We start from the raw sequence: 26504 nt of genomic DNA, 5'->3' as shown, positions 1-26504 counted from the left end.
TAATGAACAAGCATTGCTAGGCAGAAGGGCAAATGGACTTTGGTAAGTCTCGTCTATAACAAGAGACATCATTGAAGTTATCTTACAGGGCAGGGATTTGGAGAATTTACATTACCAGCTATACCAGGTGTAACTTCAACCCCTATACACCAACAACACCACACATTGGAAACCAGTTTAATATACTTTCTCTGTAAAGCAAAGTAACAATGAACAGTAACCTGCTCTGCTTTATTTACTCTCCTGCTCGCCCCTTCGCATTTTCCCACTACATATTGCACACGTTTCACAAGTGATGAGGGTTCAGCACATTTCATTACATGCAATTGGGCTTCTGAATTTTTTATATCTAAATAAGTGTATGCACATTTCATCTAGGCAATGTCTGTGGTTTTGAGAAGTGACACTTGCGTGGGGCTCTGCTATCCCATCATCTCCCATTTACTGACCTTGTACACAGACATTCAAGTGCCCGATGCCATCCCATCATCTCCCATTTACTGACCTTGTACACAGACATTTAAGTGTCCGTGCCACCTCATCATCTCCCATTTACTGACATTGTACACAGACATTCAAGTGTCCGGTGCCATCCCATCATCTCCCATTTACTGACCTTGTACACAGACATTCAAGTGCCCGGTGCCACCTCATCATCTCCCATTTACTGACATTGTACACAGACATTCAAGTGCCCGGTGCCATCCCATCATCTCCCATTTACTTACCTTGTACACAGACATTCAGGTGCCCGGTGTCACCTCATCATCTCCCATTTACTGACATTGTACACAGACATTCAAGTGTCCGGTGCCATCCCATCATCTCCCATTTACTGACCTTGTACACAGACATTCAAGTGTCCGGTGCCATCCCATCATCTCCCATTTACTGACCTTGTACACAGACATTCAAGTGTCCGGTGCCACCCCATCATCTCCCATTTACTGACATTGTACACAGACATTCAAGTGTCCGGTGCCATCCCATCATCTCCCATTTACTGACCTTGTACACAGACATTCAAGTGTCCGGTGCCACCCCATCATCTCCCATTTACTGACCTTGTACACAGATATTCAAGTGTCCGGTGCCACCTCATCATCTCCCATTTACTGACCTTGTACACAGACATTTAAGTGTCCGGTGCCACCCCATCATCTCCCATTTACTGACCTTGTACACAGACATTCAGGTACCCGGTGCCACCCCATCATCTCCCATTTACTGACCTTGTACACAGACATTCAAGTGTCCGGTGCCATCCCATCATCTCCCATTTACTGACCTTGTCCACAGACATTCAAGTGTCCGGTGCCACCCCATCATCTCCCATTTACTGACCTTGTACACAGATATTCAAGTGTCCGGTGCCACCTCATCATCTCCCATTTACTGACCTTGTACACAGACATTTAAGTGCCCGGTGCCATCCCATCATCTCCCATTTACTGACCTTGTACACAGACATTCAGGTGCCCGGTGCCACCTCATCATCTCCCATTTACTGACCTTGTACACAGACATTTAAGTGCCCGGTGCCATCCCATCATCTCCCATTTACTGACCTTGTACACAGACATTCAGGTGCCCGGTGCCACCCCATCATCTCCCATTTACTGACATTGTACACATACATTCAGGTGCCCGGTGCCACCCCATCATCTCCCATTTACTGACATTGTACACAGACATTCAAGTGTCCGGTGACATCCCATCATCTCCCATTTACTGACATTGTACACAGATAGACACTCAATCCTCCGATGCAGTACATTCTTGCGCTAGTAGGTCAGTAAATGTTAGGGGGTAATAGAGAATGGGAGGCACAGTTAGTACAGATCCCTAGTGGCTGGTCTGTGTCATTACTCCAATTACTAAAGGCACCACCCACCATTGCTACAAACCATACTATCATCGGTGGAAGAGATTTCCAAAGTTTTCGATGACACAAAGTTAGAATCCAATATGTTAAGCGATCATAAGAAAAGAATTCCACAGTTGCCCCCTTGATCTTCAATCATCGGGTGGTTAGTAACATTAGACCTGGGAGAGTAAGGAGCAGGCGTAAGGACCGCACAGTTCCAGAGCCCAGTTGGCACCAATGGCATTCATGATCTCTGCGTTATATATACTTAGATTATCTTATTTACCTTTAAATTTCAATACTGTAAACATCTCCCACTAAACGCTGTCCATAGCTACAACTGCAAAGACAAACAATATGGGGATTACTGGGGTGTCATCTATTGCCCCATTGCTCTTTATTGCGCAGTCTGTGTCGCCAGTACACATTTTACTGGTACAGGCAATAATTCGCAAACCAGGACCTTTTTCTCTTTTATACTGCAGTTACGATGCATAAACCGTCTCTATAGGGTTTTGAACTAAATTAAAAAAAGTTCTGTTTTGCGAAAATAACCAAATTCCAATTAAATAAAAAATAAAAAAAACACTAAAAACAAAACATAAAAATAAAGTCAAAATGATCTCTATAAAACAGTAAGGACAAATGCCGTCATTGCAACAAAACACAGAACGTAGACCTCTGTACAGAAAACTAAATCCAGCTATACAAGATCTGCTTTTCTAAAGCGATCAATTGTCTATTTTACAATTCTATCCACATAGACCGAGAAGTGAATGTTCCATAGGATTCGCTGTACAAACCACACGACAGGCTGCTTACGTACGGTAGAAGTGGTACTGAATTTAAAAATATACAATTGATTATAGTTATGTATAACCTTACTGCAGCAAGGGCATTATCTGTAAGGGAAGGACGTGCGTGCCAAGGGAAATAATGCCAACTACTGCTGAAGGAGCCCATTTCTGCATCCTGGCAACAAAAGGCTCGAGCAGTACATTCAGACACTGGATGTCATGTTGAACATTCTCCATATTGTGGAATTCACAGTTTGAGTTCATTCGCAATCTTGGACGCAATGTTTTTGAAGGCGATGGAGGTCCCAGATATTCTCTTGAAGCGAACCCCATTAAGGGACAGACGAGGCAGTTTGCACACTTCCATTTCCCACTGTACAAGACTGTCCTGCCGAGCATCCCCATGTACACAGAAGAGCAGGAACCTCTCTTTCTGCTCGTAATCGCAGTTGTTGGTGTCCAGGACTTTACGAATCTCTCTCATCATATCGTTGGGATCCATAGAACTAGTGGTCTTCATACTCCACGTAAAACGAAGTGAGCGGGGCTTGGAATCCTTTGTGTCTTCTCTTTCCCTCTCTTTCGGTTCCCCTGATGTGCTCCTGAGAAAGAGACATTATTAATTATTTGTATATATAACAAGATACATCATTGAAGTTTTCTTACAGGGCAGGGATTTGGAGAATTTACATTACCAGCTATACCAGGTGTAAACTCCACACATTGGAAACCAGTTTAATATACTTTCTCTGTAAAGCAAAGTAATGATGAACAGTAACCTGCTCTGCTTTATTTACTCTCCTGCTCGCCCCTTCGCATTTTCCCACTACATATTGCACGCGTTTCACAAGTGATGAGGGTTCAGCACATTTCATTACATGCAATTGGGCTTCTGAATTATTTATTTCTAAATAAGTGTATGCACAATTCATCTAGGCAATGTCTGTGGTTTTAAGGAGTGGAACTTGAGTGGGGCTCTGCTATCCCATCATCTCCCATTTACTGACATTGTACACAGACATTCAAGTGTCCGATGCCACCCCATCATCTCCCATTTACTGACCTTGTACACAGACATTCAAGTGTCCGGTGCTATCCCATCATCTCCCATTTACTGACCTTGTACACAGACATTCAAGTGTCCGGTGCAACCCCATCAGCTCTCATTTACTGACATTGTACACATACATTCAAGTGTCCGGTGCCACCCCATCATCTCCCATTTACTGACCTTGTACACAGACATTCAAGTGTCCGGTGCCACCCCATCATCTCCCATTTACTGACCTTGTACACTGACATTCAAGTGTCCGGTGCCATCCCATCATCTCCCATTTACTGACCTTGTACACAGACATTCAAGTGTCCGGTGCCACCCCATAATCTCCCATTTACTGACCTTGTACACAGACATTCAAGTGTCCGTGCCATCCCATCATCTCCCATTTGCTGACCTTGTACACAGACATTCAAGTGTCCGTTGCCATCCCATCATCTCCCATTTACTGACCTTGTACACAAACATTCAAGTGTCCGTGCCACCCCATCATCTCTCATTTACTGACCTTGTACACTGACATTCAAGTGTCCGGTGCCATCCCATCATCTCCCATTTACTGACCTTGTACACAGACATTCAAGTGTCCGTACCATTCCATCATCTCCCATTTACTGACCTTGTACACAGATATTCAAGTGTCTGGTGCCATCCCGTCATCTCCCATTTACTGACCTTGTACACAAACATTCAAGTGTCCGTGCCATCACATTATCTCCCATTTACTGACCTTGTACACAGACAATGAGATATGGTAAGAACTTACCCTTGTTATCTCTATTTCTACGAAGTCCATAGGGTTTCACAGGATAGCTTGGGGTATAGGCGATGGTGGCAGACATCGGGCACCTCAGAGTTAATTTTTCAGCCTCCCAGGATGCACTGGGGTCCCTCTCCTATACCCCGCCCCCGAGCGAAGGCAAATCAGTTACGTAACAAGCCATAGGCCGGAGGAGGAGAAGAAAGAGAGAGAAGAAAGTCTGGAACACACAAGAATCACATTCTCACCAGAAGGAGATGGTTAAACCGGTGACCAGAACACAGCCCACCTGCAGTACAGGTGCGACAGGGCGGGAGTCCTGTGGAACCCTATGGACTTCGTAGAAATAGAGATAACAAGGGTAAGTTCTTATCATATCTCATATTTTCTACTTCAGGGTTCATAGGGTAGCCACAGGATACCTTGGGGATGTCCCAAAGCAGTCTCCTTATGGGTGGGGACGCTCCTGTGCTGTGAAGAGAATCCGCCGACTGAAGGAAGCATCCTGAGAGGCGAAGGTATCAAATGCATAATACCTCTCAAAGGTATGGACAGAAGACCACGTTGCTGCCTTGCAGAGCTGAACAGCCGAGGCACCATGACGAGCTGCCCACGAAAGACCCACAGACCGAGTAGAATGAGCTTTAGCAGAGGATGGTACAGGAAGGCCCTCATGAATGTAAGTCTCAGAAATCTCCATGCAAATCCTCCCTGCCAAAGTCTGCTTAGTGGCAGGCCAACCCTTCTTACGGAAACCATAGAGGAGAAACAAAGAGTCCGACTTCCGAAATGAATTGGTATGGTCAACATAAATCCTTAGAGCACATAACACAACCAAGGAGGCCTCACCAGCTGCGAGGTCTCTGGAATTAAAACCGGCACTATAATTTCCTCATTAATGTGGAAACTAGATACCACCTTAGGTAGGAAACCAGGGCGAGTGCGAAGCACCACCCTGTCCCTATGAAAAATCACAAAGGGAGGGCGACATGAGAGAGCCCCCAAATCTGACACCCTTCTGGCCGTAGCAATGGCCAGAAGAAACACAGTCTTAGCTGTAAGCCATTTCAAATCCACTGAGTCCAGTGGTTCAAATGGCAGTCCTTGGAGAGCCGTCAGGACCACAGCCAAATCCCAAGGAGCCACTGGTGGAACAAAGGGAGGCTGAATACGAAGGACACCTTGCATAAAGGTGCAGACATCAGGAAGAGTAGCAATCCTATGCTGAAACCACACTGACAGGGCAGAAACTGGCACCTTCAGGGAAGCAAGGCGAAGACCGTGATCTAAACCTGCCTGTAGGAAAGCCAAAACCCTGGATATCCCAAACACCTGAGGATCATAGCCTCTAGGGCGACACCATTCAAAGAAAGTATGCCACACTCGGTGGTAAATTCTTGCAGAAGCAGGCTTCTGAGCTCTGAGCAAGGTGTTAACTACAGAGCTAGAAAAACCCCTGGACCTTAAAAGGGCTGTCTCAACAGCCACGCCATCAAAGACAGACGACCCAGGTCCGGGTAATGGCACGGATCTTGAGACAAGGTCCGGACGTTGAGGCAATAGCATCGGAGTGTCTATGGAGAGACTCCGAAGATCTGAGTACCAGTGACGTCTGGGTCACGCTGGAGCTATCAACCGGAGCGTGCCTCCTTCTTGCTTAAACTTCCAAAGTACTCGAGGAAGAAGGGAGAACGGAGGGAAGAGGTACTCAAACTGTGAGGTCCACCAGACCGACAGAGCATCTACTAGAAGAGCCTCCTCGTCTCTTGTTGTTGACCCGTACAGTCAGGAGACCATGAGGTTTATCTCTGGAAGGCCCCAGTTGTTCACTAGGAATAAAAACACCTCCTGGTGAAGAGACCATTCACCTGGATGCACGTCCTGACGGCTGAGGAAGTCTGTTTCCCAGTTGAGGACTCCTGGTATGAACACTGCCGAGACGGCTGGGAGATTGCCTTCGACCCAAGCCAGAAAGCGGGACACCTATGTCAGGGCTGCCTGACTTCTGGTTCCTCCTTGGCGGTGTATGTAAGCCACTGTGGTGGTGTAGTCTGACTGGACTTGCACAGGATTTCCGTGAAGAACTAGTCTAGCCTGCTGAAGAGCTCTGAATACCGCTCGAAGTACCAATATGTTGATTGGAAGAGCAGATTCTGCTGTAGGCCACCTTCCCTAAAGAAGTGTGGACTTGTCACAGCCCCCCAACCTCGGAGACTGGCGTCCGTCGTCAGGAGAACCCAGTCCGAGATTGAAAAGGGGCGTCCCTTGTTGAGGTGGGACGTCTGTAGCAACCAGGCCAGAGACAGCCGTACCTCTGGAGAAAGCACCATTGTCAGTGTCTTTATCCGATGGGGCAACCCATTCCATCTGGAGAACATAAACTTCTGCATAGGTCTGGAGTGAAAACTGGGCATATTCTAACATGGTGAACATCGACACCATGGATCCCAGCAACCTCATTGCCGAGTGAAGGGACACTCGGCGACTCTGTAGACAAATATGAATCTTTGCCTGTAACGCAGAGATCTTTTCCTCTGTCACAAAGATCCTTCGTTGTCTGTGAGGAACCACTTCCAGTTTATCAGCCAGCCGTGATTCTGCAACACAGATATTGTCCGTTGCAGATGGCCCTGAAGTACCCCCATAGACTCTGCTAATAGCAGAAGGTCATCAAGATAGGGTAACATGTGGACTCCCTGCATCCGCAGGTGGGCTGCCATAACTGCCATGACCTTGGTAAACACCCGAGGTGCCGTGGAAAGACCAAAGGGCAGTACCTGAAACTGGAAATGTTGATTGACCACTGCGAACCTGAGGAACCGCTGGTGAGCTAAAGCAACTGGGACATGCAGGTAGGCATTCTGAATGTCCAAGGACACCATAAAATCCCCAGGCTCCATAGCCAATATGATGGAACGCAGAGTCTCCATCCTGAACCAAGGGACCCTCAAAGACTGCTCACAATTTTTTCCCAGATCAGGGCCAAAGAGGACCTCACCATTAAAGGGACAGCATTCCAACCCTTTCTTGGAGTCTGCATCAGCTCTCCATGAGCGCCACCACAGGGAGCGGCACGCCACCACTGCTGCCGAGGAAATTCTAGAAGTGAGGAGACCCTTTACACCTAAAAGTTTCATACCCGCGAAACCTCGCATTAGTGAAGAGGTCTCGGTTTGGCGAAAAAGTATCCCTTTGGTGAAAAAGTATCGCGCAGGTGAAAAGTTTCACTTTGATGAAAAAGTATTGCACAGGCGAAAAAGCTTCGCTTTGGCAGATCCCAGCTGCCTACCTAGCGTGGCATACACGCGAAACTTCATTGCCGAAGCAAAGAGTAGACGAAAGGGCGCAATATGCGGATTCCGCATAAAGCGTGCTCCATGTTGGCTTAAGGGAAATCCCTGCAACATGGACTGGAGGTAGTAGTCACTCTCTGTACAAAGGTAGAGAGAGAGACACTACTTTGAACACTGCGTGAACTACCAGGGAGGGAGAATTAGTTGTTTCTCCTCATGTACCTGCCTCGTAACAGGCAGAGTGGAGCAGCAGGGTGTACGTCATACCTGCAGGCACAACCACATGGTAATAGTACACAGCATGCACTGGGTATAATGTGACCAAATAGCAAATACATACATATATACACATTATAGTAGTAAAGCAAAATACTAGTCCTGTCTGATGCTTGTCAAGCCGCAGGAACTTACTGCATAAAAATGGCAGAGTGCAATACCAATTCTCACAGATACATATACTATATAAATAGCTGAGAATAATCACGTTCACTCTCAGACAGGATAAGTGTAAACGATGTGTATGTGACACACCACACAGAAAAAACACTTCACCCCAACCCGTCATCTCCCATTTACTGACATTGTACACAGACATTCAAGTGTCCGGTGCTATCCCATCATCTCCCATTTACTGACCTTGTACACAGACATTCAAGTGTCCGGTGCCACCCCATCATCTCCCATTTACTGACCTTGTACACAGACATTCAAGTGTACGGTGCCATCCTATCATCTCCCATTTACTGACCTTGTACACAGACATTCAAGTGCCCGATGCTATCCCATCATCTCCCATTTATTGACCTTGTACACAGACATTCAAGTGTCCGGTGCCACCCCATCATTTCTCATTTACTGACCTTGTACACAGACATTCAAGTGTCCGGTGCCATCCCATCATCTCCCATTTACTGACCTTGTACACACACATTCAAGTGCCCGATGCTATCCCATCATCTCCCATTTACTGACCTTGAACACAGACATTCAAGTGTCCGGTGCTATCCCATCATCTCCCATTTACTGACCTTGTACACAGACATTCAAGTGTCCGGTGCCATCCCATCATCTCCCATTTACTGACCTTGTACACAGACATTCAAGTGTCCGTGCCACCTCATCATCTCCCATTTACTGACATTGTACACAGACATTCAAGTGTCCGGTGACATCCCATCATCTCCCATTTACTGACCGTGTACACAGACATTCAAGTGTCCGGTGCTATCCCTTCATCTCCCATTTACTGACCTTGTACACATTCAAGTGTCAGGTGCCATCCCATCATCTCCCATTTACTGACCTTGTACACAGACATTCAAGTGCCCGATGCTATCCCATCATCTCCCATTTACTGACCTTGTACACAGACATTCAAGTGTCCGGTGCCATCCCATCATCTCCCATTTACTGACCTTGTACACAGACATTCAAGTGCCCGGTGCAATCCCATCATCTCCCATTTACTGACCTTGTACACAGACATTCAAGTGTCTGTGCCACCTCATCATCTCTGATTTACTGACCTTGTACACAGACATTCAAGTGTCCGATGCCATCCCATCATCTCCCATTTACTGACCTTGTACACAGACATTCAAGTGTCCGGTGCCACCCCTCATCTCCCATTTACTGACCTTGAACACAGACATTCAAGTGTCCGGTGCCACCCCGTCATCTCCCATTTACTGACCTTGTACACAGACATTCAAGTGTCCGGTGCCACCCCGTCATCTCCCATTTACTGACCTTGTACACAGACATTCAAGTGTCCGGTGACATCCCATCATCTCCCATTTACTGACCTTGTACACAGACATTCAAGTGCCCGGTGCCATCCCATCATCTCCCATTTACTGACCTTGTACACAGACATTCAAGTGTCCGGTGCCACCCCATCATCTCCCATTTACTGACATTGTACACAGACATTCAAGTGTCCGGTGCCACCCCATCATCTCCCATTTACTGACATTGTACACAGACATTCAAGTGTCCGGTGCTATCCCATCATCTCCCATTTACTGACCTTGTCCACAGACATTCAAGTGTCCGGTGCCACCCCATCATCTCCCATTTACTGACATTGTACACAGACATTCAAGTGTCCGGTGCTATCCCATCATCTCCCATTTACTGACCTTGTCCACAGACATTCAAGTGTCCGGTGCTATCCCATCATCTCCCATTTACTGACCTTGTACACAGACATTCAAGTGTCCGGTGCCACCCCATCATCTCCCATTTACTGACCTTGTACACATTCAAGTGTCCGGTGCCATCCCATCATTTCCCATTTACTGACCTTGTACACACACATTCAAGTGTCCGATGCCACCCATTCATCTCCCATTTACTGACCTTGTACACATTCAAGTGTCCGGTGCCATCCCATCATCTCCCATTTACTGACCTTGTACACAGACATTCAAGTGTCCGATGCCATCCCATCATCTCCCATTTACTGACCTTGTACACAGACATTCAAGTGTCCGGTGCCATCCCATCATCTCCCATTTACTGACCTTGTACACAGACATTCAAGTGTCCGGTGCCATCACATCATCTCCCATTTACTGACCTTGTACACAGACATTCAAGTGTCCGGTGCCATCCCATCATCTCCCATTTACTGACCTTGTACACAGACATTCAAGTGTCCGGTGCCACCCCATCATCTCTCATTTACTGACCTTGTACACAGACATTCAAGTGTCCGGTGCCACCCCATCATCTCCCATTTACTGACCTTGTACACAGACATTCAAGTGTCCGGTGCCATCCCATCATCTCCCATTTACTGACCTTGTACACAGACATTCAAGTGTCCGGTGCCACCCCATCATCTCCCATTTACTGACCTTGTACAAAGACATTCAAGTGTCCGGTGCCATCCCATCATCTCCCATTTACTGACCTTGTACACAGACATTCAAGTGTCCGGTGCCATCCCATCATCTCCCATTTACTGACCTTGTACACAGACATTCAAGTGCCGAGTGCCACCCCATCATCTCCCATTTACTGAACTTGTACACAGACATTCAAGTGTCCGGTGCCATCCCATCATCTCCCATTTACTGACCTTGTACACAGACATTCAAGTGTCCGGTGCCATCCCATCATCTCCCATTTACTGACCTTGTACACAGACATTCAAGTGTCCGGTGCCATCCCATCATCTCCCATTTACTGACCTTGTACACAGACATTCAAGTGTCCGGTGCCACCCCATCATCTCCCATTTACTGACCTTGTACACAGACATTCAAGTGTACGGTGCCATCCTATCATCTCCCAATTACTGACCTTGTACACAGACATTCAAGTGCCCGATGCTATCCCATCATCTCCCATTTATTGACCTTGTACACAGACATTCAAGTGTCCGGTGCCACCCCATCATTTCTCATTTACTGACCTTGTACACAGACATTCAAGTGTCCGGTGCCATCCCATCATCTCCCATTTACTGACCTTGTACACACACATTCAAGTGCCCGATGCTATCCCATCATCTCCCATTTACTGACCTTGAACACAGACATTCAAGTGTCCGGTGCTATCCCATCATCTCCCATTTACTGACCTTGTACACAGACATTCAAGTGTCCGGTGCCATCCCATCATCTCCCATTTACTGACCTTGTACACAGACATTCAAGTGTCCGTGCCACCTCATCATCTCCCATTTACTGACATTGTACACAGACATTCAAGTGTCCGGTGACATCCCATCATCTCCCATTTACTGACCGTGTACACAGACATTCAAGTGTCCGGTGCTATCCCTTCATCTCCCATTTACTGACCTTGTACACATTCAAGTGTCAGGTGCCATCCCATCATCTCCCATTTACTGACCTTGTACACAGACATTCAAGTGCCCGGTGCTATCCCATCATCTCCCATTTACTGACCTTGTACACAGACATTCAAGTGTCCGGTGCCATCCCATCATCTCCCATTTACTGACCTTGTACACAGACATTCAAGTGCCCGGTGCAATCCCATCATCTCCCATTTACTGACCTTGTACACAGACATTCAAGTGTCTGTGCCACCTCATCATCTCTCATTTACTGACCTTGTACACAGACATTCAAGTGTCCGATGCCATCCCATCATCTCCCATTTACTGACCTTGTACACAGACATTCAAGTGTCCGGTGCCACCCCTCATCTCCCATTTACTGACCTTGAACACAGACATTCAAGTGTCCGGTGCCACCCCGTCATCTCCCATTTACTGACCTTGTACACAGACATTCAAGTGTCCGGTGCCACCCCGTCATCTCCCATTTACTGACCTTGTACACAGACATTCAAGTGTCCGGTGACATCCCATCATCTCCCATTTACTGACCTTGTACACAGACATTCAAGTGCCCGGTGCCATCCCATCATCTCCCATTTACTGACCTTGTACACAGACATTCAAGTGTCCGGTGCCACCCCATCATCTCCCATTTACTGACCTTGTACACAGACATTCAAGTGCCCGGTGCCATCCCATCATCTCCCATTTACTGACCTTGTACACAGACATTCAAGTGTCCGGTGCCATCCCATCATCTCCCATCTACTGACCTTCTACACAGACATTCAAGTGTCCGGTGCCACCACATTATCTCCCATTTACTGACATTGTACACAGACATTCAAGTGTCCGGTGCCACCTCATCATCTCTCATTTACTGACCTTGTACACAGACATTCAAGTGTCCGCTGCCATCCCATCATCTCCCATTTACTGACCTTGTACACAGACATTCAAGTGTCCGGTGCCACCTCGTCATCTCCCATTTACTGACCTTGTACACAGACATTCAAGTGTCCGGTGCCACCTCATCATCTCCCATTTACTGACCTTGTACACAGACATTCAAGTGTCCGGTGCCACCCCATCATCTCCCATTTACTGACCTTGTACACAGACATTCAAGTGTCCGGTGCCACCCCATCATCTCCCATTTACTGACCTTGTACACAGACACTCAAGTGTCCGGTGCCACCCCATCATCTCCCATTTACTGACCTTGTACACAGACATTCAAGTGTCCGTGCCATCCCATCATCTCCCATTTACTGACCTTGTACACAGAAATTCAAGTGTCCGGTGCCATCCCATCATCTCCTATTTACTGACCTTGTACACAGACATTCAAGTGTCCGATGCCACCCCATCATCTCCCATTTACTGACCTTGTACACAGACATTCAAGTGTCTGTGCCATCCCATCATCTCCCATTTACTGACCTTGTACACAGACATTCAAGTGTCCGGTGCCACCCCATCATCTCCCATTTACTGACCTTGTACACAGACATTCAAGTGTCCGGTGCTGTCACAATCCTGGCTAGTTTTTACCTTTTGTGACTTACCTCTGCCAGCTGCTCCATGGATCTGTGTTTGTAATTCTCCTGGGACATCTGCTGTGGCTGAATCATGCTGTCTGTGACATCTCTGTGTGTGCAGACTGCTCTCCTTCCCACACTGATTGATTCATCACCTGGACCCTGCTCTGTCTGTGAGCATTGCTAGTCTTAATTGGAATCACAGGTGTGGTCCTGATTCTCAAGGGCTGCAGGGATGATTACTCCCTCTGCATGTTGTGCCTTGCTCCACTCAGAATGCCACTGCCAGACCACCTGTCTGTATCCACCAATCGCTGTCAGACTCTAGGTATATAGATCCTCCTCTAATAGCACTCAGTGCTTGAACATCTCGTTACGTTCCGTGGTGTACAACTTGTGCTATAGCTGTACCTCTGAGTACCAGTATGTCCCAGGCTCCTGCTGGTTCCTAGACCAGTGCTATCCGTAAGCCTGCTACGTTCAGCTATCCACGCTACCAGCCTCTCACCTACGACTCCCAGGCCGCTCCAAGTAGCTTCCACGCTACCAGCTTCTCCACACGGCTCCCAGGCCGCACCAAGTAGCTTCTACGCTACCATCTCTTACCCACGGCTATCCGGCCGCTCCACGTAGCCCCCCAGCTACCAGCGTCTACCCACGGCTATCCAGCCACTCCACGTAGCCACCCAGCTACCAGCGTCTACCCACGGCTATCCAGCCGCTCCACGTAGCCACCCAGCTACCAGCGTCTACCCACGGCTATCCAGCTGCTCCACGTAGTCACCCAGCTACCAGCGTCTACCCACGGCTATCCAGCCGCTCCACGTAGTCACCCAGCTACCAGTGTCTACCCACGGCTATCCAGCCACTCCACGTAGCCACCCAGCTACCAGCGTCTACCCACGGCTATCCAGCCGCTCCACGTAGCCACCCAGCTACCAGTGTCTACCCACGGCTATCCAGCCACTCCACGTAGCCACCCAGCTACCAGCGTCTACCCACGGCTATCCAGCCGCTCCACGTAGCCACCCAGCTACCAGCGGTTACCCACGGCTATCCAGCCGCTCCACGTAGCCACCCAGCTACCAGCGTCTACCACACAGCTATCCAGCCGTTCCACGTAGCCACCCAGCTACCAACGTCTACCCACGGCTTCCCAAGCCACAACAAGTAGCTTCCCCGCTACCATCCGTCTGCAAGACCACCTACTTGTAACCCGACCAGCTCAGTCAGCCTTCCTGCCGGTCCCAGTCCGGTTCCTCCAAGTCCACTCACCTCACGGCTCATTAGCTGGCACCAAGTAGCTTCCGTGCTGCCATCCATCTGCAAGCTCATCTACTGGTACCCCGACCAGCTCAGTCAGTCCAGTCAGCTTCCAGTGATTCCAGCTCATCAACTGAGACAGGTAAGTCACTAGCACCAACTGTGACAGGTGCCATCCCATCATCTTCCATTTACTGACCTTGTACACAGACATTCAAGTGTCCGGTGCCATCCCATCATCTCCCATTTACTGACCTTGTACACAGACATTCAAGTGTCCGGTGCCACCCCATCATCTCCCATTTACTGACCTTGTACACAGACATTCAAGTGTCCGGTGCCATCCCATCATCTCTTATTTACCTACCTTGTACACAGACATTCAAGTGTCCGGTGGCACCCCATCATCTCCCATTTACTGACCTTGTACACAGACATTCAAGTATCCGGTGCCACCCCATCATCTCCCATTTACTGACCTTGTACACAGACATTCAAGTGTCCGTTGCCACCCCATCATCTCCCATTTACTGACCTTGTCCCTCATTCAGAGCCGTACGCTCTGAGCAGAGCGCACGCTCTGAATGAGGGCCGCCCTCCATAATTATGGAGCGTCCTCCTGGACGCTCGTATAGCTGTGGGTCACCACCCACAGCCTATACGAGCGTGCAGTTTGATGGCCGCGATGTTCTTGACCATCGCGACCATCGCCACTGCGAGCCGGAGCCTGCGGTTGAGTGTTTCAACCGCAAGGCCCGGAGTGATTTTGGCTCTATAAGAGCCAAAATCACTCCCACTGACATCACTAGTGATGTCAGTGGGCCGGCTTCTGACGGTAGGCATTCCCTTGGGAACGCCCCCGTCAGGGAGGCACGCCCCCGGCACGCCCACCAAAGGGGGCGTGCTGTCAATCAACATGGACAGCACGCCCCCTTTGATCAGACACAACGAGCGAAGGAAAGTCCTTCGCTCGTCGCGTCTGGTGCATGCGCACGACGGAGCTCCCGCTGTCGTGCGCATGCGCAGTGCACAACATCGACCCACTTGCGAGCGGACAGCCACTTGCGAGTGGGTCTGAATCAGGCCCCTTGTACACAGACATTCAAGTGTACGGTGCCATCCCATCATCTCCCATTTACTGACCTTGTACACAGACATTCAAGTGTCCGGTGCCATCCCATCATCTCCCATTTACTGACCTTGTACACAGACATTCAAGTGTCCGTGCCATCCCATCATCTCCCATTTACTGACCTTGTACACAGACATTCAAGTGCCCGGTGCTATCCCATAATCTCTCATTTACTGACCTTGTACACAGACATTCAAGTGCCCGGTGCCACCCCATCATCTCCCATTTACTGACCTTGTACACAGACATTCAAGTGCCCGGTGCTATCCCATAATCTCTCATTTACTGACCTTGTACACAGACATTCAAGTGCCCGGTGCCATCCCATCATCTCCCATTTACTGACCTTGTACACAGACATTCAAGTGCCCGGTGCCATCCCATCATCTCCCATTTACTGACCTTGTACACAGACATTCAAGTGCCCGGTGCCATCCCATCATCTCCCATTTACTGACCTTGTACACAGACATTCAAGTGCCCGGTGCCTACCCATCATCTCCCATTTATTGACCTTGTACACAGACATTCAAGTGTCCGGTGCCACCTCATCATCTCCCATTTACTGACCTTGTACACAGACATTCAAGTGCCCGATGCCATCCCATCATCTCCCATTTACTGACCTTGTACACAGACATTCAAGTGCCCGATGCTATCCCATCATCTCCCATTTATTGACCTTGTACACAGACATTCAAGTGTCCGGTGCCACCCCATCATTTCTCATTTACTGACCTTGTACACAGACATTCAAGTGTCCGGTGCCATCCCATCATCTCCCATTTACTGACCTTGTACACACACAATCAAGTGCCCGATGCTATCCCATCATCTCCCATTTACTGACCTTGAACACAGACATTCAAGTGTCCGGTGCTATCCCATCATCTCCCATTTACTGACCTTGTACACAGACATTCAAGTGTCCGGTGCCATCCCATCATCTCCCATTTACTGACCTTGTACACAGACATTCAAGTGTCCGGTGCTATCCCATCATCTCCCAATTACAGACCTTGTCAACAGACATTCAAGTGTCCGGTGCCATCCCATCATCTCCCATTTACTGACCTTGTACACAGACATTCAAGTGTCCGGTGCCATCCCATCATCTCCCATTTACTGACCTTGTACACATTCAAGTGTCCGGTGCTATCCCATCATCTCCCATTTACTGACCGTGTACACATTCAAGTGTCCGGTGCCATCCCATAATCTCCCATTTACTGACCTTGTACACAGACATTCAAGTGCCCGGTGCTATCCCATCATCTCCCATTTACTGACCTTGTACACAGACATTCAAGTGTCCAGTGCCATCCCATCATCTCCCATTTACTGACCTTGTACACAGACATTCAAGTGCCCGGTGCTATCCCATCATCTCCCATTTACTGACCTTGTACACAGACATTCAAGTGTCCGTGCCACCTCATCATCTCCCATTTACTGACCTTGTACACAGACATTCAAGTGTCCGATGCCATCCCATCATCTCCCATTTACTGACCTTGTACACAGACATTCAAGTGTCCGGTGCCATCCCATCATCTCCCATTTACTGACCTTGTACACAGACATTCAAGTGTCCGGTGCCATCCCATCATCTCCCATTTACTGACCTTGTACACAGACATTCAAGTGTCCGGTGCCACCCCATCATCTCCCATTTTTATTGACCTTGTACACAGACATTCAAGTGTCCAGTGCCATCCCATCATCTCCCATTTACTGACCTGGTACACAGACATTCAAGTGCCCGGTGCAATCCCATCATCTCCCATTTACTGACCGTGTACACATTCAAGTGTCCGGTGCCATCCCATAATCTCCCATTTACTGACCTTGTACACAGACATTCAAGTGCCCGGTGCTATCCCATCATCTCCCATTTACTGACCTTGTACACAGACATTCAAGTGTCCAGTGCCATCCCATCATCTCCCATTTACTGACCTTGTACACAGACATTCAAGTGCCCGGTGCTATCCCATCATCTCCCATTTACTGACCTTGTACACAGACATTCAAGTGTCCGTGCCACCTCATCATCTCCCATTTACTGACCTTGTACACAGACATTCAAGTGTCCGTGCCACCTCATCATCTCCCATTTACTGACCTTGTACACAGACATTCAAGTGTCCGATGCCATCCCATCATCTCCCATTTACTGACCTTGTACACAGACATTCAAGTGTCCGGTGCCACCCCGTCATCTCCCATTTACTGACCTTGTACACAGACATTCAAGTGTCCGGTGCCATCCCATCATCTCCCATTTACTGACCTTGTACACACACATTCAAGTGCCCGATGCCATCCCATCATCTCCCATTTACTGACCTTGTACACAGACATTCAAGTGTCCGGTGCCACCCCGTCATCTCCCATTTACTGACCTTGTACACAGACATTCAAGTGTCCGGTGCCACCCCGTCATCTCCCATTTACTGACCTTGTACACAGACATTCAAGTGTCCGGTGCCATCCCATCATCTCCCATTTACTGACCTTGTACACACACATTCAAGTGCCCGATGCCATCCCATCATCTCCCATTTACTGACCTTGTACACAGACATTTAAGTGCCCGGTTCCATCCCATCATCTCCCATTTACTGACCTTGTACACAGACATTCAAGTGCCCGATGCTATCCCATCATCTCCCATTTATTGACCTTGTACACAGACATTCAAGTGTCCGGTGCCACCCCATCATCTCTCATTTACTGACCTTGTACACAGACATTCAAGTGTCCGGTGCCACCCCATCATCTCCCATTTACTGACCTTGTACACAGACATTCAAGTGTCCGTGCCATCCCATCATCTCCCATTTACTGACCTTGTACACAGAAATTCAAGTGTCCGGTGCCATCCCATCATCTCCTATTTACTGACCTTGTACACAGACATTCAAGTGTCCGATGCCACCCCATCATCTCCCATTTACTGACCTTGTACACAGACATTCAAGTGTCTGTGCCATCCCATCATCTCCCATTTACTGACCTTGTACACAGACATTCAAGTGTCCGGTGCCACCCCATCATCTCCCATTTACTGACCTTGTACACAGACATTCAAGTGTCCGGTGCTGTCACAATCCTGGCTAGTTTTTACCTTTTGTGACTTACCTCTGCCAGCTGCTCCATGGATCTGTGTTTGTAATTCTCCTGGGACATCTGCTGTGGCTGAATCATGCTGTCTGTGACATCTCTGTGTGTGCAGACTGCTCTCCTTCCCACACTGATTGATTCATCACCTGGACCCTGCTCTGTCTGTGAGCATTGCTAGTCTTAATTGGAATCACAGGTGTGGTCCTGATTCTCAAGGGCTGCAGGGATGATTACTCCCTCTGCATGTTGTGCCTTGCTCCACTCAGAATGCCACTGCCAGACCACCTGTCTGTATCCACCAATCGCTGTCAGACTCTAGGTATATAGATCCTCCTCTAATAGCACTCAGTGCTTGAACATCTCGTTACGTTCCGTGGTGTACAACTTGTGCTATAGCTGTACCTCTGAGTACCAGTATGTCCCAGGCTCCTGCTGGTTCCTAGACCAGTGCTATCCGTAAGCCTGCTACGTTCAGCTATCCACGCTACCAGCCTCTCACCTACGACTCCCAGGCCGCTCCAAGTAGCTTCCACGCTACCAGCTTCTCCACACGGCTCCCAGGCCGCACCAAGTAGCTTCTACGCTACCATCTCTTACCCACGGCTATCCGGCCGCTCCACGTAGCCCCCCAGCTACCAGCGTCTACCCACGGCTATCCAGCCACTCCACGTAGCCACCCAGCTACCAGCGTCTACCCACGGCTATCCAGCCGCTCCACGTAGCCACCCAGCTACCAGCGTCTACCCACGGCTATCCAGCTGCTCCACGTAGTCACCCAGCTACCAGCGTCTACCCACGGCTATCCAGCCGCTCCACGTAGTCACCCAGCTACCAGTGTCTACCCACGGCTATCCAGCCACTCCACGTAGCCACCCAGCTACCAGCGTCTACCCACGGCTATCCAGCCGCTCCACGTAGCCACCCAGCTACCAGTGTCTACCCACGGCTATCCAGCCACTCCACGTAGCCACCCAGCTACCAGCGTCTACCCACGGCTATCCAGCCGCTCCACGTAGCCACCCAGCTACCAGCGGTTACCCACGGCTATCCAGCCGCTCCACGTAGCCACCCAGCTACCAGCGTCTACCACACAGCTATCCAGCCGTTCCACGTAGCCACCCAGCTACCAACGTCTACCCACGGCTTCCCAAGCCACAACAAGTAGCTTCCCCGCTACCATCCGTCTGCAAGACCACCTACTTGTAACCCGACCAGCTCAGTCAGCCTTCCTGCCGGTCCCAGTCCGGTTCCTCCAAGTCCACTCACCTCACGGCTCATTAGCTGGCACCAAGTAGCTTCCGTGCTGCCATCCATCTGCAAGCTCATCTACTGGTACCCCGACCAGCTCAGTCAGTCCAGTCAGCTTCCAGTGATTCCAGCTCATCAACTGAGACAGGTAAGTCACTAGCACCAACTGTGACAGGTGCCATCCCATCATCTTCCATTTACTGACCTTGTACACAGACATTCAAGTGTCCGGTGCCATCCCATCATCTCCCATTTACTGACCTTGTACACAGACATTCAAGTGTCCGGTGCCACCCCATCATCTCCCATTTACTGACCTTGTACACAGACATTCAAGTGTCCGGTGCCATCCCATCATCTCTTATTTACCTACCTTGTACACAGACATTCAAGTGTCCGGTGGCACCCCATCATCTCCCATTTACTGACCTTGTACACAGACATTCAAGTATCCGGTGCCACCCCATCATCTCCCATTTACTGACCTTGTACACAGACATTCAAGTGTCCGTTGCCACCCCATCATCTCCCATTTACTGACCTTGTCCCTCATTCAGAGCCGTACGCTCTGAGCAGAGCGCACGCTCTGAATGAGGGCCGCCCTCCATAATTATGGAGCGTCCTCCTGGACGCTCGTATAGCTGTGGGTCACCACCCACAGCCTATACGAGCGTGCAGTTTGATGGCCGCGATGTTCTTGACCATCGCGACCATCGCCACTGCGAGCCGGAGCCTGCGGTTGAGTGTTTCAACCGCAAGGCCCGGAGTGATTTTGGCTCTATAAGAGCCAAAATCACTCCCACTGACATCACTAGTGATGTCAGTGGGCCGGCTTCTGACGGTAGGCATTCCCTTGGGAACGCCCCCGTCAGGGAGGCACGCCCCCGGCACGCCCACCAAAGGGGGCGTGCTGTCAATCAACATGGACAGCACGCCCCCTTTGATCAGACACAACGAGCGAAGGAAAGTCCTTCGCTCGTCGCGTCTGGTGCATGCGCACGACGGAGCTCCCGCTGTCGTGCGCATGCGCAGTGCACAACATCGACCCACTTGCGAGCGGACAGCCACTTGCGAGTGGGTCTGAATCAGGCCCCTTGTACACAGACATTCAAGTGTACGGTGCCATCCCATCATCTCCCATTTACTGACCTTGTACACAGACATTCAAGTGTCCGGTGCCATCCCATCATCTCCCATTTACTGACCTTGTACACAGACATTCAAGTGTCCGTGCCATCCCATCATCTCCCATTTACTGACCTTGTACACAGACATTCAAGTGCCCGGTGCTATCCCATAATCTCTCATTTACTGACCTTGTACACAGACATTCAAGTGCCCGGTGCCACCCCATCATCTCCCATTTACTGACCTTGTACACAGACATTCAAGTGCCCGGTGCTATCCCATAATCTCTCATTTACTGACCTTGTACACAGACATTCAAGTGCCCGGTGCCATCCCATCATCTCCCATTTACTGACCTTGTACACAGACATTCAAGTGCCCGGTGCCATCCCATCATCTCCCATTTACTGACCTTGTACACAGACATTCAAGTGCCCGGTGCCATCCCATCATCTCCCATTTACTGACCTTGTACACAGACATTCAAGTGCCCGGTGCCTACCCATCATCTCCCATTTATTGACCTTGTACACAGACATTCAAGTGTCCGGTGCCACCTCATCATCTCCCATTTACTGACCTTGTACACAGACATTCAAGTGCCCGATGCCATCCCATCATCTCCCATTTACTGACCTTGTACACAGACATTCAAGTGCCCGATGCTATCCCATCATCTCCCATTTATTGACCTTGTACACAGACATTCAAGTGTCCGGTGCCACCCCATCATTTCTCATTTACTGACCTTGTACACAGACATTCAAGTGTCCGGTGCCATCCCATCATCTCCCATTTACTGACCTTGTACACACACAATCAAGTGCCCGATGCTATCCCATCATCTCCCATTTACTGACCTTGAACACAGACATTCAAGTGTCCGGTGCTATCCCATCATCTCCCATTTACTGACCTTGTACACAGACATTCAAGTGTCCGGTGCCATCCCATCATCTCCCATTTACTGACCTTGTACACAGACATTCAAGTGTCCGGTGCTATCCCATCATCTCCCAATTACAGACCTTGTCAACAGACATTCAAGTGTCCGGTGCCATCCCATCATCTCCCATTTACTGACCTTGTACACAGACATTCAAGTGTCCGGTGCCATCCCATCATCTCCCATTTACTGACCTTGTACACATTCAAGTGTCCGGTGCTATCCCATCATCTCCCATTTACTGACCGTGTACACATTCAAGTGTCCGGTGCCATCCCATAATCTCCCATTTACTGACCTTGTACACAGACATTCAAGTGCCCGGTGCTATCCCATCATCTCCCATTTACTGACCTTGTACACAGACATTCAAGTGTCCAGTGCCATCCCATCATCTCCCATTTACTGACCTTGTACACAGACATTCAAGTGCCCGGTGCTATCCCATCATCTCCCATTTACTGACCTTGTACACAGACATTCAAGTGTCCGTGCCACCTCATCATCTCCCATTTACTGACCTTGTACACAGACATTCAAGTGTCCGATGCCATCCCATCATCTCCCATTTACTGACCTTGTACACAGACATTCAAGTGTCCGGTGCCATCCCATCATCTCCCATTTACTGACCTTGTACACAGACATTCAAGTGTCCGGTGCCATCCCATCATCTCCCATTTACTGACCTTGTACACAGACATTCAAGTGTCCGGTGCCACCCCATCATCTCCCATTTTTATTGACCTTGTACACAGACATTCAAGTGTCCAGTGCCATCCCATCATCTCCCATTTACTGACCTGGTACACAGACATTCAAGTGCCCGGTGCAATCCCATCATCTCCCATTTACTGACCGTGTACACATTCAAGTGTCCGGTGCCATCCCATAATCTCCCATTTACTGACCTTGTACACAGACATTCAAGTGCCCGGTGCTATCCCATCATCTCCCATTTACTGACCTTGTACACAGACATTCAAGTGTCCAGTGCCATCCCATCATCTCCCATTTACTGACCTTGTACACAGACATTCAAGTGCCCGGTGCTATCCCATCATCTCCCATTTACTGACCTTGTACACAGACATTCAAGTGTCCGTGCCACCTCATCATCTCCCATTTACTGACCTTGTACACAGACATTCAAGTGTCCGTGCCACCTCATCATCTCCCATTTACTGACCTTGTACACAGACATTCAAGTGTCCGATGCCATCCCATCATCTCCCATTTACTGACCTTGTACACAGACATTCAAGTGTCCGGTGCCACCCCGTCATCTCCCATTTACTGACCTTGTACACAGACATTCAAGTGTCCGGTGCCATCCCATCATCTCCCATTTACTGACCTTGTACACACACATTCAAGTGCCCGATGCCATCCCATCATCTCCCATTTACTGACCTTGTACACAGACATTCAAGTGTCCGGTGCCACCCCGTCATCTCCCATTTACTGACCTTGTACACAGACATTCAAGTGTCCGGTGCCACCCCGTCATCTCCCATTTACTGACCTTGTACACAGACATTCAAGTGTCCGGTGCCATCCCATCATCTCCCATTTACTGACCTTGTACACACACATTCAAGTGCCCGATGCCATCCCATCATCTCCCATTTACTGACCTTGTACACAGACATTTAAGTGCCCGGTTCCATCCCATCATCTCCCATTTACTGACCTTGTACACAGACATTCAAGTGCCCGATGCTATCCCATCATCTCCCATTTATTGACCTTGTACACAGACATTCAAGTGTCCGGTGCCACCCCATCATCTCTCATTTACTGACCTTGTACACAGACATTCAAGTGTCCGGTGCCATCCCATCATCTCCCATTTACTGACCTTGTACACACACATTCAAGTGCCCGATGCCATCCCATCATCTCCCATTTACTGACCTTGTACACAGACATTCAAGTGTCCGGTGCCATCCCATCATCTCCCATTTACTGACCTTGTACACAGACATTCAAGTGTCCGGTGCCACCCCATCATCTCCCATTTACTGACCTTGTACACAGACATTCAAGAGCCCGATGCCATCCCATCATCTCCCATTTACTGACATTGTACACAGACATTCAAGTGTCCGGTGCCACCCCATCATCTCCCATTTACTGACCTTGTACACAGACATTCAGGTGCCCGGTGCCATCCCATCATCTCCCATTTACTGACCTTGTACACAGACATTCAGGTGCCCGGTGCCACCCCATCATGTCCCATTTACTGACCTTGTACACAGACATTCAGGTGCCCGGTGCCATCCCATCATCTCCCATTTACTGACCTTGTACACAGACATTCAAGTGTCCGGTGCCACCCCATCATCTCCCATTTATTGACCTTGTACACAGACATTCAGGTGCCCGGTGCCATCCCATCATCTAGCATTTACTGACCTTGTACACAGACATTCAGGTGCCCGGTGCCATCCAATCATCTCCCATTTACTGACCTTGTACACAGACATTCAAGTGTCCGATGCCACCCCATCATCTCCCATTTACTGACCTTGTACACAGACATTCAAGTGTCTGTGCCATCCCATCATCTCCCATTTACTGACCTTGTACACAGACATTCAAGTGTCCGGTGCCACCCCATCATCTCCCATTTACTGACCTTGTACACAGACATTCAAGTGTCCGGTGCTGTCACAATCCTGGCTAGTTTTTACCTTTTGTGACTTACTTCTGCCAGCTGCTCCATGGATCTGTGTTTGTAATTCTCCTGGGACATCTGCTGTGGCTGAATCATGCTGTCTGTGACATCTCTGTGTGTGCAGACTGCTCTCCTTCCCACACTGATTGATTCATCACCTGGACCCTGCTCTGTCTGTGAGCATTGCTAGTCTTAATTGGAATCACAGGTGTGGTCCTGATTCTCAAGGGCTGCAGGGATGATTACTCCCTCTGCATGTTGTGCCTTGCTCCACTCAGAATGCCACTGCCAGACCACCTGTCTGTATCCACCAATCGCTGTCAGACTCTAGGTATATAGATCCTCCTCTAATAGCACTCAGTGCTTGAACATCTCGTTACGTTCCGTGGTGTACAACTTGTGCTATAGCTGTACCTCTGAGTACCAGTATGTCCCAGGCTCCTGCTGGTTCCTAGACCAGTGCTATCCGTAAGCCTGCTACGTTCAGCTATCCACGCTACCAGCCTCTCACCTACGGCTCCCAGGCCGCTCCAAGTAGCTTCCACGCTACCAGCTTCTCCACACGGCTCCCAGGCCGCACCAAGTAGCTTCTACGCTACCATCTCTTACCCACGGCTATCCGGCCGCTCCACGTAGCCCCCCAGCTACTAGCGTCTACCCACGGCTATCCAGCCACTCCACGTAGCCACCCAGCTACCAGCGTCTACCCACGGCTATCCAGCCGCTCCACGTAGCCACCCAGCTACCAGCGTCTACCCACGGCTATCCAGCTGCTCCACGTAGTCACCCAGCTACCAGCGTCTACCCACGGCTATCCAGCCGCTCCACGTAGTCACCCAGCTACCAGTGTCTACCCACGGCTATCCAGCCACTCCACGTAGCCACCCAGCTACCAGCGTCTACCCACGGCTATCCAGCCGCTCCACGTAGCCACCCAGCTACCAGTGTCTACCCACGGCTATCCAGCCACTCCACGTAGCCACCCAGCTACCAGCGTCTACCCACGGCTATCCAGCCGCTCCACGTAGCCACCCAGCTACCAGCGGTTACCCACGGCTATCCAGCCGCTCCACGTAGCCACCCAGCTACCAGCGTCTACCACACGGCTATCCAGCCGTTCCACGTAGCCACCCAGCTACCAACGTCTACCCATGGCTTCCCAAGCCACAACAAGTAGCTTCCCCGCTACCATCCGTCTGCAAGACCACCTACTAGTAACCCGACCAGCTCAGTCAGCCTTCCTGCCGGTTCCAGTCCGGTTCCTCCAAGTCCACTCACCTCACGGCTCATTAGCTGGCACCAAGTAGCTTCCGTGCTGCCATCCATCTGCAAGCTCATCTACTGGTACCCCGACCAGCTCAGTCAGTCCAGTCAGCATCCAGTGATTCCAGCTCATCACCTGAGACAGGTAAGTCACTAGCACCAACTGTGACAGGTGCCATCCCATCATCTTCCATTTACTGACCTTGTACACAGACATTCAAGTGTCCGGTGCCATCCCATCATCTCCCATTTACTGACCTTGTACACAGACATTCAAGTGTCCGGTGCCACCCCATCATCTCCCATTTACTGACCTTGTACACAGACATTCAAGTGTCTGGTGCCATCCCATCATCTCTTATTTACCTACCTTGTACACAGACATTCAAGTGTCCGGTGCCATCCCATCATCTCTTATTTACCTACCTTGTACACAGACATTCAAGTGTCCGGTGGCACCCCATCATCTCCCATTTACTGACCTTGTACACAGACATTCAAGTATCCGGTGCCACCCCATCATCTCCCATTTACTGACCTTGTACACAGACATTCAAGTGTCCGTTGCCACCCCATCATCTCC

At 49.5% G+C, this 26504-nt stretch overlaps 1 protein-coding gene across 1 annotated transcript in view; it reads right to left on the bottom strand.

Moving 5' to 3' along the window:
- Window positions 1-2227: 2227 nt before the first annotated feature.
- MARK1 (microtubule affinity regulating kinase 1) overlaps window positions 2228-26504 on the bottom strand; it is a 1129886-nt gene continuing 1105609 nt past the window's right edge. The window contains exon 19 of the mRNA XM_088454765.1: window positions 2228-3266. Within this exon, the coding sequence (XP_088310891.1) occupies window positions 2912-3266 (355 nt within the window). The 3' untranslated portion in view covers window positions 2228-2911. The remainder of the gene's footprint in view (window positions 3267-26504) is intronic.

The sequence above is a fragment of the Taudactylus pleione genome, unplaced genomic scaffold (assembly GCF_031769625.1).
Source record: "Taudactylus pleione unplaced genomic scaffold, aTauple2 ptg000631l, whole genome shotgun sequence".
Classification (NCBI taxonomy): domain Eukaryota; kingdom Metazoa; phylum Chordata; class Amphibia; order Anura; family Myobatrachidae; genus Taudactylus; species Taudactylus pleione.
The sequence above is the reverse complement of the archived record's forward strand: the minus strand, read 5'-3'. Positions and strand labels throughout refer to the sequence as shown.